The sequence below is a fragment of the Actinia tenebrosa genome, unplaced genomic scaffold (assembly GCF_029948245.1).
Source record: "Actinia tenebrosa isolate PJP-AT-01 unplaced genomic scaffold, QUT_ActTen_1.0 PGA_scaffold4__44_contigs__length_22323623, whole genome shotgun sequence".
Lineage (NCBI taxonomy): Eukaryota > Metazoa > Cnidaria > Anthozoa > Actiniaria > Actiniidae > Actinia > Actinia tenebrosa.
This window is the reverse complement of record NW_028292581.1, coordinates 19,814,458-19,829,754: the sequence shown is the minus strand read 5'-3', so window position 1 is coordinate 19,829,754 and position 15,297 is coordinate 19,814,458. Positions and strand designations below refer to the sequence as shown.

Sequence of the window (15,297 nt, the reverse complement as noted above, 5' to 3'; positions counted from 1 at the left end):
AGCAAAACTAAAATAGCCGAGTATTTTAGTAAATACTAGGTAATTTACTGAATTTATGTCGATGACGCAAGGATTGTTATCATAACAGTTCTAGTAATGCACCCGTCTTTCTTTAATATTTCCTTTTGTGGAAACAATGTGAATGACACAAGAAATTGTGAAGAAATTTAAGAATAGTTGATTATTGTTTTGATTCATATTCTTTCATCCTAACTTACAGTCAACTTACAGTAATAGGAGGGTACAACCTAGGGCTGAAAGTTTCTTCATTTCATAAACCTTTCAATTTCTTATAAGATTAACAGTAGTGTATAGGCTAAGGATGATCTAAAAGAGATTATTTATTTGTCCAGAGTCTCTTGAAAAATCCTTCCTTTCTTAATGTGAATGGGTTTTATTTATCAATTTAGTCCATGACATACACTTGTGCTTTTTTTGTTTCAGACAAATAAAACTGCATCATGGAAGCAGTCTTTATTCTTTATGATTTACTTGAGAAACCATGTATGGACTTATCATACACACTTTGTACATTATGGAAGCATTTTTTGAGAGCTGCATTCTCCTACTTACATAGAATAAAGACTTGTTTTAATTTTTTATATAAATCAGCACATTTCTTTCTTTTTGTGGAATTGGAAACTTTATGTCTCAAAATTTTCCAGCTCATAACAGCAAACTGGATTCTAATATTTATTGGATTAATATTGGTAAGATGGTTCTATAAAAGACAGAAAATCAATCAACATAAAGGTACTTTAATTTTATACTTTTGGCAGGAATATTTCTGTATATTTGGGGTGCCCCCTTTATTTGCAAAGAAATATGTTGACCTTTCTCTTATAACGCTGATTTTCATGATACACCTTGACTGTTTTTTTTCTCATGAGCCCTCGTAAAAACCACTGGCCCAATTTGCAAGAATAGGTCTTATCAGGGGATTTTATGATATGTTTAAGATTTTTTCACTGATGCTCTTGTAACCATTGGCTGTGGAAAGGGAGGGGCATGAGGGGCTACAGCCCCCACTTTTCCCCTTTTCCCCTACTAGTCTCTAATGTTTTCCAATCTTAGCCCTCCTCCTCCTACCCCCCTACCCCTGGTAACTCCATGATGCACAGTAGGCAAAAAAATTCTCCCACCCTTAACAGCTAAAAAAATTACATTAGGTTTTCAAAACAATTTTATACCTGTTGTTTAAGTGGCAAAGTTGAAGTGTGAGCTATCTGAGTATAAAAACAGTTTTTTTTATATCTATTATCTATTAATAGTAGACAATGGCATATATTTTGTCCTTAAAACATCCTTTCCCTTATTACTGGTAAATTAATTAGCTCCTTTATTTCATTTTTCACCAACCAGATGCTTCATCTAGTACATTTTTAAAGAAAGATACATGTTCAGTTTCAGGGCTCTTTAACATGATAAAGGTTTGTGTTATATTTTTCAGGATGTCTAAGTTCCTATTTCATTTCAACTTTGATTTGTATCAGCATTTTCAAAACAAAAATAATAATTTTCTATTTAGGACTGTGATAATCCTATCTTTGCTAAAGAAGTTATCTCACAACTGGAAGATGCCAAATTAGATACAAATGCAGCAGAACCTAATTCATTCTCTGGACTGACTCCATTCTTGGTAAGTAATTAATATTAACTTCAAACCAAAAAAATAGAATTTTTAAAGACAAATTAACTTATCAAATGTTTACTTGACATTGGTTCACGAAAGCAAAATGCACAAACTCTAGCTGCATTATTCAGAGTCTACATATATTACTTTCCCAGTGTGCTTTTCCTTGCAACTGGTTTGACGCTGTAGAAATACTTGTGATTTTCAGTGTGCATGCATGAGCGGAAGCATGGAACTTGTCGAGTACATGTTAAAGCATGGTAAGTAGATTTCAGAAATTTGAGGGCCAATGAATTTGAGGCAATAGAGGGAAGGAGACTGTTTTTAGGGGACCAGCACATCCTGACCACTATGCTGCCCCTGCCTAATGACTCTCATGGATTAATTAAATTTATTTGGGATTTTACTTTTTCCCGTTTCTCCAACTGATCTTCTCCCATTACTCCATACTTTAATTTAAGGTGGCTTCATATAGTTTCAGGCTTTAGAGTAATAGAACTAGAAATTATTTTATTTTATAGCAAATACAGATATATATATTTTTATTTTTTTTAAATAACGCTTGCCACCGACTTTTCGTGACGTCATCAAAATAAGAATTCTTCAAGTTCTGGTACTGCGCACGCTCGTGCACAACCTGGCGCGCATGCGTACAAAACTATATGGAGCCACCTTAATATCATTCTAGAACTGATGACATTTTCTTCAAATACCCAGGAGCTAATATCAATTCTCAAACAGCCTGCCAAGATGGTCCGCTCCATATCGCTACGTTTGCTTGCGCAAACCAAAACAGCAAAGAAAGTTTTGATGTACTTGCGATGCTCATTAAAACTGGTTAGTTAAGCTCCAGTTGATAGCATAAAATCTTATTAGTTAGGAATTTGTGAGTACTGAGTTCCCAGATTTCGGATTTTACTCTTATTTCTATAGGAATTTTTTACGACTCACCAATTATGACTATTCAAATTTAAAATATATATATAATGCCAAAGAAATCATCAGAATTCAGTATTAATTTTTTTTCAGTCCAGTTTCCACTTTTAAAAAACCAGTTTAACGCTCCAAAGCCTCATTTTGAATTATCTTTAGGATGTGATCTCAACTCTAAAAACTGGCTTGGAAACACGCCTTTGTGCATTGCTGCCTCTTATGACAGAAAACGCCTTATCCGTTATTTGTTGTTTCAAGGTAACGCTAGATATAGGCAAGTTCCAGCTTCTTGAATCCAACAGTCGCTCTTGATCTTTTTCTATAATAAAACAGATCAATGCAAAAATATGTGATTTCGCATCCATTAGTGCACTCGTTCTTTTTTGCCCCTATAAAGGTGCCGATCCAAGTATTTGCAACAACAACGGAGTTTATCCCATTGATTTTGCAACGAACGCAGGTAAGTTATAAACCTCGGAAAGCCTCAAAGAGTTTTCAGTCATTTCACACTTCTTTCTTTCTTTCTTTTTTATGTAGGAAATACACGTATTGCCAGTTTGCTAGCTATAAATTTACCAAATCCTTATGTATGGGATTTCATAGAGCCGCACACCCCACCACGAATTAAACTTGGTCTTCAAACTCCTAGCAAACAGCACTTGGTCCAATCATCGTTTAATCGAAATAAGAGAAAGCTCAATACGTTCAGAACACCGCGACCTATTCGAACACAACGCTTGTGATGAACATATTTAGTAGAAGCGACATTCGAGTTGCAAGTCAAATTGTTGCTCAAATACTTCTGAGACACTGAATGACATATGTACCCTTTTTGCGTGCTCTTGTTCACTCCCACACCGCAGTAATGCTGTTTAGAGTGTTGCCGATTCTAGACATTACGTAATCCTCTGATCTCCCATCCCGATTTGTGGGAACTGAATGCAAATGTTATTTTTGGTGTTTATTTGTTCTTATTAAAAAAACGAAAGTTAGTTGCGAAAAATGTTTCTATAAACTTTTTTTATCGGGATAGTTAAGAGACAACGAAAATAATACGACTTGGGGGTGATGTTTGCCAAAATATATTTGTATTCAAAAATCGTTTTTAAAGCTATCTACATTTGTAAAGCATTTCCTGAGTTTGGACTACTCAGCAAAGTGGTTCGTAGGTTTTGAAATTCCAATCATTTTTGTTCCCATTATAACTTTTACCAATTCTGTTTATTGGCCGGCAGTGTTAGTTTTGATAACAATGTCATTTGCCACCGTCTTCATGCTGTTCGCGGATTATTTTAAGACAAAAAAAAGTAGTCGGACTATAAAGTTAATCGAAATTTTTTGAAGACTGCTAATTTGATACCCACAATTATAATGTTTCTGGCTTCAGTACCTTCTTGTGTCTATGATTAATGCAAAAAGGATCGTTTAACAATTTTTTCCGTAATACATTGATTTGATATGACTAGACTACGCTTTGACTACACTTTTCAATGTTATATGTTTTTTACGGTTAAGTTATGCTCTATACATCTAAGATGCTTTTTTTCTTTGTTTACTAAGTTTTATTCCTTAAGGTGTCAAGTTTGACATGTTGGCCACACCACTAAAGGGTAAATGACTCGTGCCCTTTTCTGGTTGCTATTTGAATTTGTCGCTCTATGTGTTCTTTATATGTTAGTCTATTCGTATCCATTATCACTTAAGGTCGCAGATCCATATTTTGACGCTGGATCAATCGAATGCAAATATAAAGATATAAATCAATATTGCAAAGGAGCCTTATAAAGGCATTATTAGATAAGACTCGGTGCTTCCTTCCTGACATGGTTGGTTGGATGCCCAGTTTGGAGTCGAAGACAATACTTTTTCTGTCAGATGGTAATATCAGTATACAAGTTGAGACAACTGAAGCTTTCTTGGTCCAGTGCACTTTTGCATAATAAGACAGCGGTCAACCAACAATCTTTGTGCACCTCAATCATTCATTCATACCGTGAGAATAGTGATAAGAGTCATGGAACTAAGAAGTCCCGTCTTGGTATTAGCTGCTGTAATATTTACTTCATTTTGGGGTGGTAAGTAAAGTAAATTACATCAGTATTAGTAACCATAGACTTGTGCATTGTGAATAATATAGTTGCTTGAACAGTCGATCAACTTTGAATATAAAGCAAAGTTTCAAAAGAATGCAAAAGTTCGTGCTTGTAATATAAGTTGGTTTTGATATCTAAGTCGTAAACTGCATCTTGATTCTGGTTACGATGCTATCTAACAATCACATTTTTTGAAATAAATATGTGTGACATTTGTCTATGACAAATAATGAATGCGCTTGATTAAGGTGGTCTGCTACATTTTGCCCGGGAGATATTATAATATTTTCAAGAGAATAGTTTAATATAGCTTTTAACAATCTTCTCAAAAGCTTCATATTTATTACTGCTTTATAAACTTCATTGAAATTCTGCACTCAATGTTCTTCAATAAAGTGATGGTCAACATTCTAGCAAATTAAGAATAACATAGTTATAGAAACTTTATATGTTTTAAAGCTGGAAAGGTCACATACATCCTACATTTCATAACCAGTCTAGGTAGCGCGAAAGAAGATAAATATATTTAGTTATTGGTCACCATATGTTGTCATATCTTGATATATATATGTATACTCACGTCTGAGCTTCTGATGTGTACAGAGTAACACATTCTTTGATACACTTGGTTTGCTGAGAGCCGAATATTTGACATGGCATATATGCCTGCTATTAGAAAACCTAAAATAATGTATGTTATCCTTTTTGTTTCAGATGCTAGATCTCAAATTAATGGTAAGTTCTGTCAAACTGGTTTTGCTGTTAATTCTTAGAGCTAAAAAATTATCAGTTTTCGAGACTATAAAGGGGTACACGAACACTACTAATAACCAACCGAGACACCTTTGGAGGTGGTTGTTGACAATAATCAATCAAAATAGGAAAACTCCCGTGAGAAAAACTTGTCTGCACGTCTCAGCTGATGATGTTTCTTGTGCATGTATTTTCATCAACATTATGGGCCCCCAAAAAAATGTTATCTACCCTTGAAAAAAGACCGTCTTATTAAATTCTTTTCTTTTGGGCTTGTCTAACCACAGTTGATACAGCTATGAAAACCTTCTAGAAAAAAATGCTTTTATTATTTCGCTCAAACCACAATAAATGCAAAAGAATACGTAACTTAAGGAAGCTTTGTTTAAATTATCATATCAACAGTGAATACCAAGGAAGTGGGGATTTAGCGGTAGAGTGGGAGGACAATTGGTGTGGTTATTAATCTCTTTTACCGTTATCACTCCCTTTTTAGAATGATAATTTCTCATTACCTTTATATGCTCATGCACCGTGGGTTCATTAGTTTCTAATGAATGCCAAATTGCCATTGATTACGAACAAAATGTACTTAGCGGTAAGAACTGATATGAATCATATCGAGGACTATTAAATTAATTGTTTGCTGTTGTGCATGATGCGTCAGTTGACATGTCGATTATCGAACAAAAATAAGCTTTGAAGCCATGGATTATTGCCTTTGATAGAAAATAAAAAAAAGTCATGACTTCGGATTTAGGGACTCAGTTGTTTTTTTTTTTTTCTTAAGATATTTATAATTGTTAGGTTCTCACGATCATTCGTGTCATTCGAAAAAAGGCTTATTTTATTAGCCCTTAGGCTGAAATTATAAACTACACTGTGCCTCTTATTTTGTGCTTCCTTTTGTTTGTGGTTTTTATTAATTAGTATATGTAATCGCATGGGACCGAGTAAAATTAAGGATTTTTATTAACATATGCTTGTTTTAAAGGTTTTCACAATTTTTTATTAATAACGGAGAAAGTTTGAAGACTTCATGGTTTCGAAATGAAAAATGCGCTTTATTTCAAGCGTGTCCTTTCTCCAAAGATTTTGATATTGATTATCATTTTTAATGTACATATAGTTCATTCCAGATAAAGAAATTTTCGGCAGTCAATTTTATGGAACAGTAAAAATAGGCGCAAATGTCAGCCGTACTAGAAAATACTTGTAAATCAAAACACGTACACGTAGTTTAACGCAGGTCAAATAAGTATAATAACAATATCACGAATATCCTATGTTAGGCACTTAAGATAGGCTACATGCGCGCCAGCGTACTACGGTGACAGGAAGTGAAGAGTCGCATCACTGAAATCGTGGCGCGCATTTTAGTCTGCCTTCTGCTCTGTTTATGAGCCTATGTCTTCTGAAGATGTGTTGAACATAACTGTACCGCGAATTTGCCGGAGAAAAGGCCGATATAGCCCCAGTCTTTCTCAGCTCGTTTATAGTACATATAATACCTCGTCGTTGCAACATGTTTGCTGACTTTTTGGTCATTCCTCGGAAAAGGTTTTGAGAAAAGCATGCAATGACATTTATTATTATTTTTCTATTCCAGCTGAATGTGGAGGTACACAAATAGGTCGCAGTGGGACACTTGTCTCCCCTAACTATCCTGCGAACTATCCAGTCAATCAAGTATGTGTGTGGGTTCTCATAACACCACGAAGCGGAAAGAATGTTAGGCTTACGTTTGATTACTTCGACCTGGAACCTAATTCAGCTTGCAAATACGACTATGTATTAATAAGGGATGGCTCCTCAGGCAGTAATGTTATGATAGGCAAATTTTGTGGTTCTAGTAAACCTGCTACAATAACGTCCTCTGGGAATTCATTGTGGGTAGAGTTCCGTTCAGACTCAAGTGAAACAAGGCGAGGGTTCATCGCTCGATGGGAAGTTGAAGGTTCCTTTCTTCCAAGCACATTAATTCCAGATACGGAAAGAATCCAAACTGAGACTCCCCCAACAAAAGGTATGAGCAATGACTAGAAAACTGCACTAACTGCTAAACTCTGTTAAACTAAGCAAAACGATTCCCGTGCAAGAGTTTTACGAAAGATAAATATTTTTAAGCAACTAATCATTGACCATTAGAGCCTGCCTGTCCTTATTTATTGTCCGAGATTTGCGTCGTTTACTAGTGCACTAAACACTGCTTTTGAGATGGTGTTACTAGTGAAGACCAAATAGTTTGCATACTCTCTAGCAAAAGAACCAATTATTTTCCCTGGCTGCTAATTTAAGAAAATGTATTCTTTTAGCTCCCACAGATCCACTGTTATGTGGAGGAGAGGTTCATGGTACGCGTGGTATCATTATAACGCCAGGATACCCGAATGACTACCCCGTCAACAAAAAATGTTCCTGGTCAATTAAAGTACCACAAGAGCAAAAAATTCGTCTCTATTTTGATAGTTTCAATGTTGAAAATGATCGCACATGTAGGTATGACTACCTTGAAATCAGGGATGGAGGAGACTCTAGTGGAACCTTCATAACCAAACTATGTGGCAAAGAGATTCCTTCATCTGTGACATCTACTAGTAATGTTATGTACTTGGAGTTCAGTTCAGATAGCAGTGAAACGGAATCTGGTTTTAAAGCTGAGTGGCATGCCACAGGTGGACCTCCTAGAACATTTCCACCTACGCCGACCACGCCTTATATTCCTGAGACACAGGAACCAACAAGATTACCAGGTTAGTACAACCCAAATTCCATCGTGTAAAACAATGCCATATCGTTTGCTGAGAGGAAGTAGTTTTTGAAAGTCGAATAAGAAAGTTGTTTTTTAATGTCTTAAGACAAAATTAATGTATGAGGTTGATAACTATTGAGTTCATGACTACACCGTCACAAATACTCAACACGAACTCGTATTGTCTTAGGAGAATGCGGTGACATCACCTTAAGAGGTACCAGTGGCACTATCACAAGTCCTAATTATCCTTCCAACTATCCAATCAACAAAATCTGCTCATGGACGATCAAGGTGGAATCTGGTGAATTTGTCGAGTTGGAGTTCATAGCTTTTAACATCGAAAGGGATTCCAGTTGCCGTTACGATTATGTCGAGATCAGAGATGGAGGCAGCGATCAAGCAGCACTTAAGGATAGACTTTGCGGCCAGCAAATTCCTGAAGTAATGAAATCAACTGGAGATGCTCTACATTTAGTGTTTTTCTCTGATAATTCAGAAACGGAAAGTGGTTTTCGTGCCACTTGGAGGGCAGTGGTGGATGATATAGGAAGGGTGTCACCTACTGTGCCTCCACCGGTGATAACTACTAAGCCTCCATCACCAGGAGAACAAGGTATATTTTATTGTTTATAGGCCTTTGGTAGCTCACAGCTCTCCTAAGTATTCACTACATATGAAAATCAGATTTTGGTGTCCCAGTTACATTGACGTTATTATTGTTTACAAAAGCAGTATGTTTCGTACCTCATACACAGTACAAAAAAACTATATTACTTTGAGGTGTTAATAAGGTGTAAATGTGTTGCTCTTCAGGTTGCGGAGGAAAACTTACCACAGCAACTGGTGTTTTCCAAAGTCCTCAGTATCCTAATAGTTACCCGACGAATGTAATGTGCCACTGGACTATAGAAGCACCTCAAGGAAACAAAATTCGACTTGAACTATCTGCCTTCAATCTAGAAGCTGATTCAACCTGTCGGTTTGATTACTTGCTTATCTATGATGGTCCTTCAGTGGGATCTAGAGAACTAGGACGATTCTGTGGCCCAGATGGCTCTACTAGGATAGGTCCAATAGAGAGTACTTCAAATGTAATGACTGTTCTATTCAATTCTGATTCTTCATTAACAAATTCGGGCTTCCAAGCTTACTGGTATGCTAATAATGGTCGAGTTCTAACCACTTCTGCCGCAACTCTTACTCCTTTTACTCCATACAGGGGAGGTGAGTTTATTAATACATTAACGAAGTCGATTTCTCTCAATTATAGATTATAGTTTTGAATATATCATTTATGTGCATTTTATGAATTACTCTTATGATCGGAATTGATACAAATCTCTGTGGATGTTATTTCTTACTAATGAAGTAGTAATAACTGAAGATATTTCTTACTTATAGGTAATGACACTCATCTTTGCCTTGTGTCATTTTAAACTTTGTATTTTCGTATAAACAACCCTGTGAATAGTTTATTATATAGTTTGAAAAAAATAGAGTTATTTGCCGCATTAATATGTTTGTGGTTTCAATAATTGCAGCTTGTGGCGGAAACTTTGTCCAGCCAAGTGGATATTTTTATTCCCCTGGTTACCCATATTACTACAGCAACAACATTGATTGTGTATGGGTTATTGGAGTTCCGGACAACAAACTGATCGCTCTTGGGTTTGAAGAGTTTGATCTCGAAGGAGGAGACGATTGCCGCTTAGATTATGTTGAAGTTCGTGATGGAGATTCGCATAACGCTCCATTGATCGGTAGATACTGCGGTACCACTGCACCTATGGTTGTAAGAGGATCGTCTAATAAATTCTGGGCCAGGTTTCATTCCAACGGATTCATAACGTCAAAAGGATTTGAAGCAACGTGGACTACGGAGGCTCAATTTATTAAACCCATTGGTGAACAAAGTGCAATTACCTTAGGAGATGACCCTCAACAAGATCCTCAAAGTAAGTGTTCATGCGTTTCATAAAACATTTCCCGTAAATGGGACCCGGGTGGGGCTACCACCCCAACTTGGGTAGGGGTGTGCCGCCAGGACCTCAAACCCCTGACCCTATCCCAGACCTAAAATTTTGATTTTACATACCCTACCCCAGACTAAAACTAAGAATTATACACCCTATCCCAGACTAAAAGACGGAAAATACGGTTTTACAATCGGTTGCAATCAATATTTACTAACATTTTTATTGTTTTTGTGTCGGCAGAAAGCGTAGCCTATTCCCCAGACAAAAACCACCAAATCGTTAACCCTATCCCAGACTAAAATGATACCCTATCCCAGACAAAATGTCAAAAAATGACCCCCTACCCCAGACCCAAAAGCCGAAAAACGGCGGCACATACCAATATAGCAAATATACCCCACCCCATGACCAAAAAAAATTTTTTTAATGGGTTACCTTTAATTTCATCGTCAAACTTGTCGTCAATGACTTTCTACTTGACAGGTATACTATGTACAACATTTCTATTTACAGAAGAGTGTGGCCATTCGCTTGGATTAGAAGACAGCAAAACCAAAGACTCTCAGTTTTCAGCATCTTCACACTGGATGTCCATTAATAAATATGGTCCCCAACGAGCAAGGTTGAATAATCGTGCATGGCCCCAAGGGTGGGTTGCTGATCCCAGTGATAAAAATCCATGGATAAAAGTCAAGTTTGATGATTTACACGTTATCACTAGTATAGCTACCCAAGGGTATGGTAACCCTATATTCAGTGAATGGGTAAAGAGTTACAAGGTCACCTGGTTTGATAAGAAGCAAGGTTATGTACCTTACCAAGAGGAAGGTAAAGAAAAGGTAGGATAAAGGTTGTGAATTTTTCTATATATTTCATTGCATGTTTTTTTCAAGCGGAGAGTACTAAAGTGTCTTTGCGGGTCTTTAATACCAAGATTACAAACCATTATTAATAGCTAGATATTATACTTTTATACTGATAAAAAAACTCGGTGCCCCTGCTGTTATTGTTCTGGTAGGTTTTTAGAGGTAACACGGATAGGGACTCCGTCGTTCGACATCTATTGAAGGTACCTTTAATAACAAAAGAGGTCGTACTTCATCCCAAGACATGGCAGGGAAACATTGGACTTCGAATGGAGTTGTATGGATGCACTTTAGGTACACTATAGGCAAACACTTCAACTGTGTTTTAAACTTTGAGTATTTCAATTTATTCTTTAATAATAGGAGGTGACGGCCTTTCGTGAATGGTATTAAATGCAAGGTAATAATTGTTGAATTTTGTGTGCTTCAGATGACTGCGTCAAACCTTTAGGAATGTCAAATGGTGCCATCAAGGACAACCAACTCAGAGTATCGTCAGCTTGGATTAACCAGCATGGTAGATATGGAGCCAGTCGTGCAAGACTGAATATCACTACATGGCCTCAAGGGTGGATAGCAAGTGAAAATGACCGTTCTCCTTGGCTTCAAATCAAATTGAGAGATGAGTATATTGTGACGCAGGTAGCTACTCAAGGATTTGGTGGTGCATTAGATCAGTGGGTCAAGTCATACAAGGTAACATGGCTGGATGACAAACGTAGATGGCAGGACTACCAAGTAAAGAAAAAGAATCGGATTTCCGAATGGAAAATAAAGGTAACGATGTAATTATTGCTGTACTCTTTTCATCATTTATCCAGTAAGAAAGTAAATAGACCCTTTTTTCAATGATTTTTGCGCATTCAAACTTCTTGGACCACAAGATCAAAAAAGACAATTTTCGAGATACTGTCCAACCTTTTTAACAAAATGACAACATAACTAGCATTTTGTTTGTTTTCAGACATTTCAAGCCAATGAAGACAAAAACTCTATAGTTCGTCATGTTTTGAAGAATCCAATCAGAAGTCAATTTATTCGCATTTGGCCATTAGAAAAACACATTTCTTTTTCACTACGCACAGAGTTATATGGCTGCCCAGTTGGTAAGTGTCATTGTTACTTCCATCCGAGATCACTGCCCTCCTCCTTTCTCAAGTATGCATAATTGCCATTTGCTATAGCGGTCTGTTTAGAAGTACTACTAGAGCAGATGTCATGCTCTATGCTTTGTATAAGTCACCCACGTCGAGAAAACTGCGGGCTCATAAACCAAAAGATGTCACTGTGTTGTATATTCTTTATCTCTCGTTAGATGCAAGGTCCGATAATTCGTGCTATCACGTTTTACACAAAATAGTAAGCATGGTTTCACTCTCTTGTCTATTTTGCTTTCCAGAACAACTAGGTCGACCTACTCTTTGTACAAAAATAGGAAATCGATTAATCGGAGAGTCACGTCTTATGAATACAGAAGGTTGTGTTTGGAAGCTGTCACCAGTATCGTCTAAAGGAACTTATGTCCTAAAATTTGATCGGTTCATCTTCAAGAATTCTGATTCCACATGCACTAAGGATTATATTGAAGTTCGTAATGGATTCACACAATATGCCCCATTGATTGGAAAGTACTGTGGAAATAGTAAACCTAGCCCTGTCAGGTCTTCAGCCAGTGCTCTTTGGATTAAATACGTTGTATCAGGTGAAGCCAGTACCAAAGTGACTATGTCTTATGGATTTGTACCATCAAATAGCCAAGGCACTGGAATCCATCCTACCTCAGGTAAGGAGCCTTATGCATAGCTAGAGAGATGATTTATTTAGTATCTGGAGTTGAAAGAATAAATTTTGTAAATATATGAATTATCTAACACTCCAGTTTCGAGTTCTCTGTTGCTCAGGGTTAGCCTCGACTTTGTGAGGAATGTACATTTGTTCCAGTAAAGTTCCTTGGAATTTTAAAGTGTTTTTGTTGTTGAAGTTATGTTTTCTTTAATTTACCCTTGGTATTTGTGAATATTTTTGACACTGATACGAGGCTAACCCTGAGTAAATGTGAATGTAATCAAGGGACATAGCGGTACTTTGTAACTCGAAAATGGTCTATTAAGGAGGAAATATTAATTTCACTACTTTTACTTTTTTATTAGGTACCTGCGGATTGCGTTCCATTCCCGAAGCCAGTACAAATCTAAATAATTGGCCGGGTCAGTGGCCTTGGCAAGTAGCCCTTTTTCTTATAGGACACTCTGACCAACAATGTAGTGGTGCCTTGATAGGAACTCAATGGGTTCTGACTGCGGCTCATTGCTTTCAGAGGTGAGGTCTTAATATCTCTAAACTCAACAATCTCCTATTTGTAGGTAATCGTTGGAGAAACAAATCCCGCGGTAGCTTTGTCGCTTACAAGCCTGTGATCCTAGGTTGGATCTTACAACTCACCGATGGACCCAGGATTTTATAAGGAGGGGGTGCACCATTTAGGATCAGGTCTGCGTTCACAAACTAAAGCACCAATAACGCAATAAATAAAGCTCATCTATGCAGGGTGCGCACCCCCGTGCACCCCTCCCCTAGATCCACTCCTGCAACTGCCATTATGAACCTTATTTTTGATGTATAATTTTGTACTTTTGAATAGAACAGTTCCAATAGCGCAGTTATACTTTTACTGAACGTTTATTTTTGTACTATATTACAGATTCCGTCTGTCATCTTCCTGGGTAGTCCAAGCTGGAATGTGGGATCTTCATAATAAGGATGGAAATGAGCAAGAAATATCTCTTAAAGCTATCTATAGACACCCTCGTTATGATAGGACATCTGGTCGAAACGATCTTGCATTAATCTACCTCGATACACCTGTGAAAATCAATGAAAGGGTAAGACCCATATGTTTGCCTAAGACTGAACGCCTACAACCAGGAAAGAGGTGCTCAGTAGCTGGATGGGGAAGTTCTAATTTACCTCAAACTACTTCCGTCCCTCTTCTTTCTAAAAATTTAACTCTACTTGCACAAAGGGACTGCAATCGCAATACGAACGATGGTCGTGTTGATACAAATTTGTTTTGTGCTCATGGAGTAGGAGACGGTTGTTATGGAGATGCTGGAAGTCCGCTTATGTGTCAAGATGAATCTAACAAGTGGGTTGTCAGTGGAGTCAGTACTTCGAACAGCGAAGGCTGTGGCTTGCCCGTAAAGCATAGAGTTTATACCAAAGTTTCTGCTTATGGCCAATGGATTGAACGGGTTCTAGCTTTACATTAAAGAATTTTTGTTAGTTACAAGTTGCTAAGCTTATGAATTGATGGTTTGAAGCAAGGCTGATGGTGCAAGACTCTTTGTTTTCTAACAGCTAGAAGGCTTTGCTCATCTAAGTAATATCTTTAAAATCCCATTTACAAGGAAAAGGATTGTGGCTATCTAATTCACGCTTACATGCATGCAACTGTAAAAGCGACGGTGGGTCGCCAGAAACACATAAGAAGATACGAAAAGTAGACTTCGCGTCGTAAGCGGTGAAAGAGAAGATAGAGAACCACTTTAAGATGTCAATATACAAATATTTATTTTTTTTACAATTCAGTTTTTACAATTATCTCCATTTCCGATATAGACAAGGTATTTTACTCAAACCAATTATAATTAGGATTTGTAAGTATCATGCATGTTGTTCTCCAGGTTATGTACTTTCTTTGAGGTTTTTTTTACCTGTGGCCACTGCAACAGATGGCGGTCTCTCGTTTTGAATTTATAAAGCAATGGAGTGGATTACCACGAATAGCAGCGTTTCCCAATTTTTTATCGAATTTTTTAATAATGCAATTCATGGCATGTAAACTTAAATATAAGTTGTAAAATATCTATACTACTGAGTTTGTAAGTAGATTGCAAACAAACTTAGGATTAAAATAGGTAAGCGGAACGTTATATCAAAATAAAACCTAGAAGTTTCCACCCACATGAGCTGCTCCTTTGCTCAAGACGCAAATCTTTCTAACCCCGATATTCTGTCGATATTCTTACAAAAATCTTATTATCTTAGATGAAGGAGAAACTTAGGAGGATGGTTACTGTCGATTTTTTCGTAAATATGTTGTTCAACCCCACGTTCTAGAATTAACCACAAGTCTTCTTTAACTTCGTAGACTATGTGCGATAATTCTAGAACTTTAAACATTTTTCATACTTTGTTTCCGTATTTTAACTGACAATATTGTGTAACATGATGATACATATTTCTTATAATTAGCTTTTTAAAAGTCATTTCTCTATTGATTTCGATT

General features: G+C 36.9%; 2 protein-coding genes across 2 annotated transcripts; both read left to right on the top strand.

Moving 5' to 3' along the window:
• The first annotated feature begins 1,357 nt into the window (after positions 1-1,357).
• On the top strand, positions 1,358-3,924 carry LOC116304491 (ankyrin repeat domain-containing protein 22-like). The gene is made up of 7 exons (XM_031714234.2): positions 1,358-1,430; positions 1,529-1,639; positions 1,842-1,893; positions 2,351-2,470; positions 2,726-2,824; positions 2,964-3,026; positions 3,104-3,924. Exons 1-7 carry the CDS (start codon positions 1,422-1,424, stop codon positions 3,307-3,309), a joined length of 660 nt encoding a protein of 219 aa, XP_031570094.2. The 5' UTR covers positions 1,358-1,421; the 3' UTR covers positions 3,310-3,924.
• Positions 3,925-4,098: 174 nt separating this feature from the next.
• On the top strand, positions 4,099-14,972 carry LOC116304486 (uncharacterized). Its single transcript, XM_031714228.2, has 14 exons — positions 4,099-4,641; positions 5,374-5,394; positions 7,022-7,438; positions 7,728-8,165; positions 8,355-8,780; positions 8,981-9,391; positions 9,709-10,122; positions 10,657-10,982; positions 11,162-11,303; positions 11,440-11,786; positions 11,974-12,115; positions 12,409-12,792; positions 13,160-13,328; positions 13,711-14,972. The coding sequence occupies exons 1-14, from the start codon at positions 4,581-4,583 to the stop codon at positions 14,276-14,278; spliced, it is 4,266 nt and encodes a 1,421-aa protein (XP_031570088.2). The 5' UTR covers positions 4,099-4,580; the 3' UTR covers positions 14,279-14,972.
• Positions 14,973-15,297: the final 325 nt, after the last annotated feature.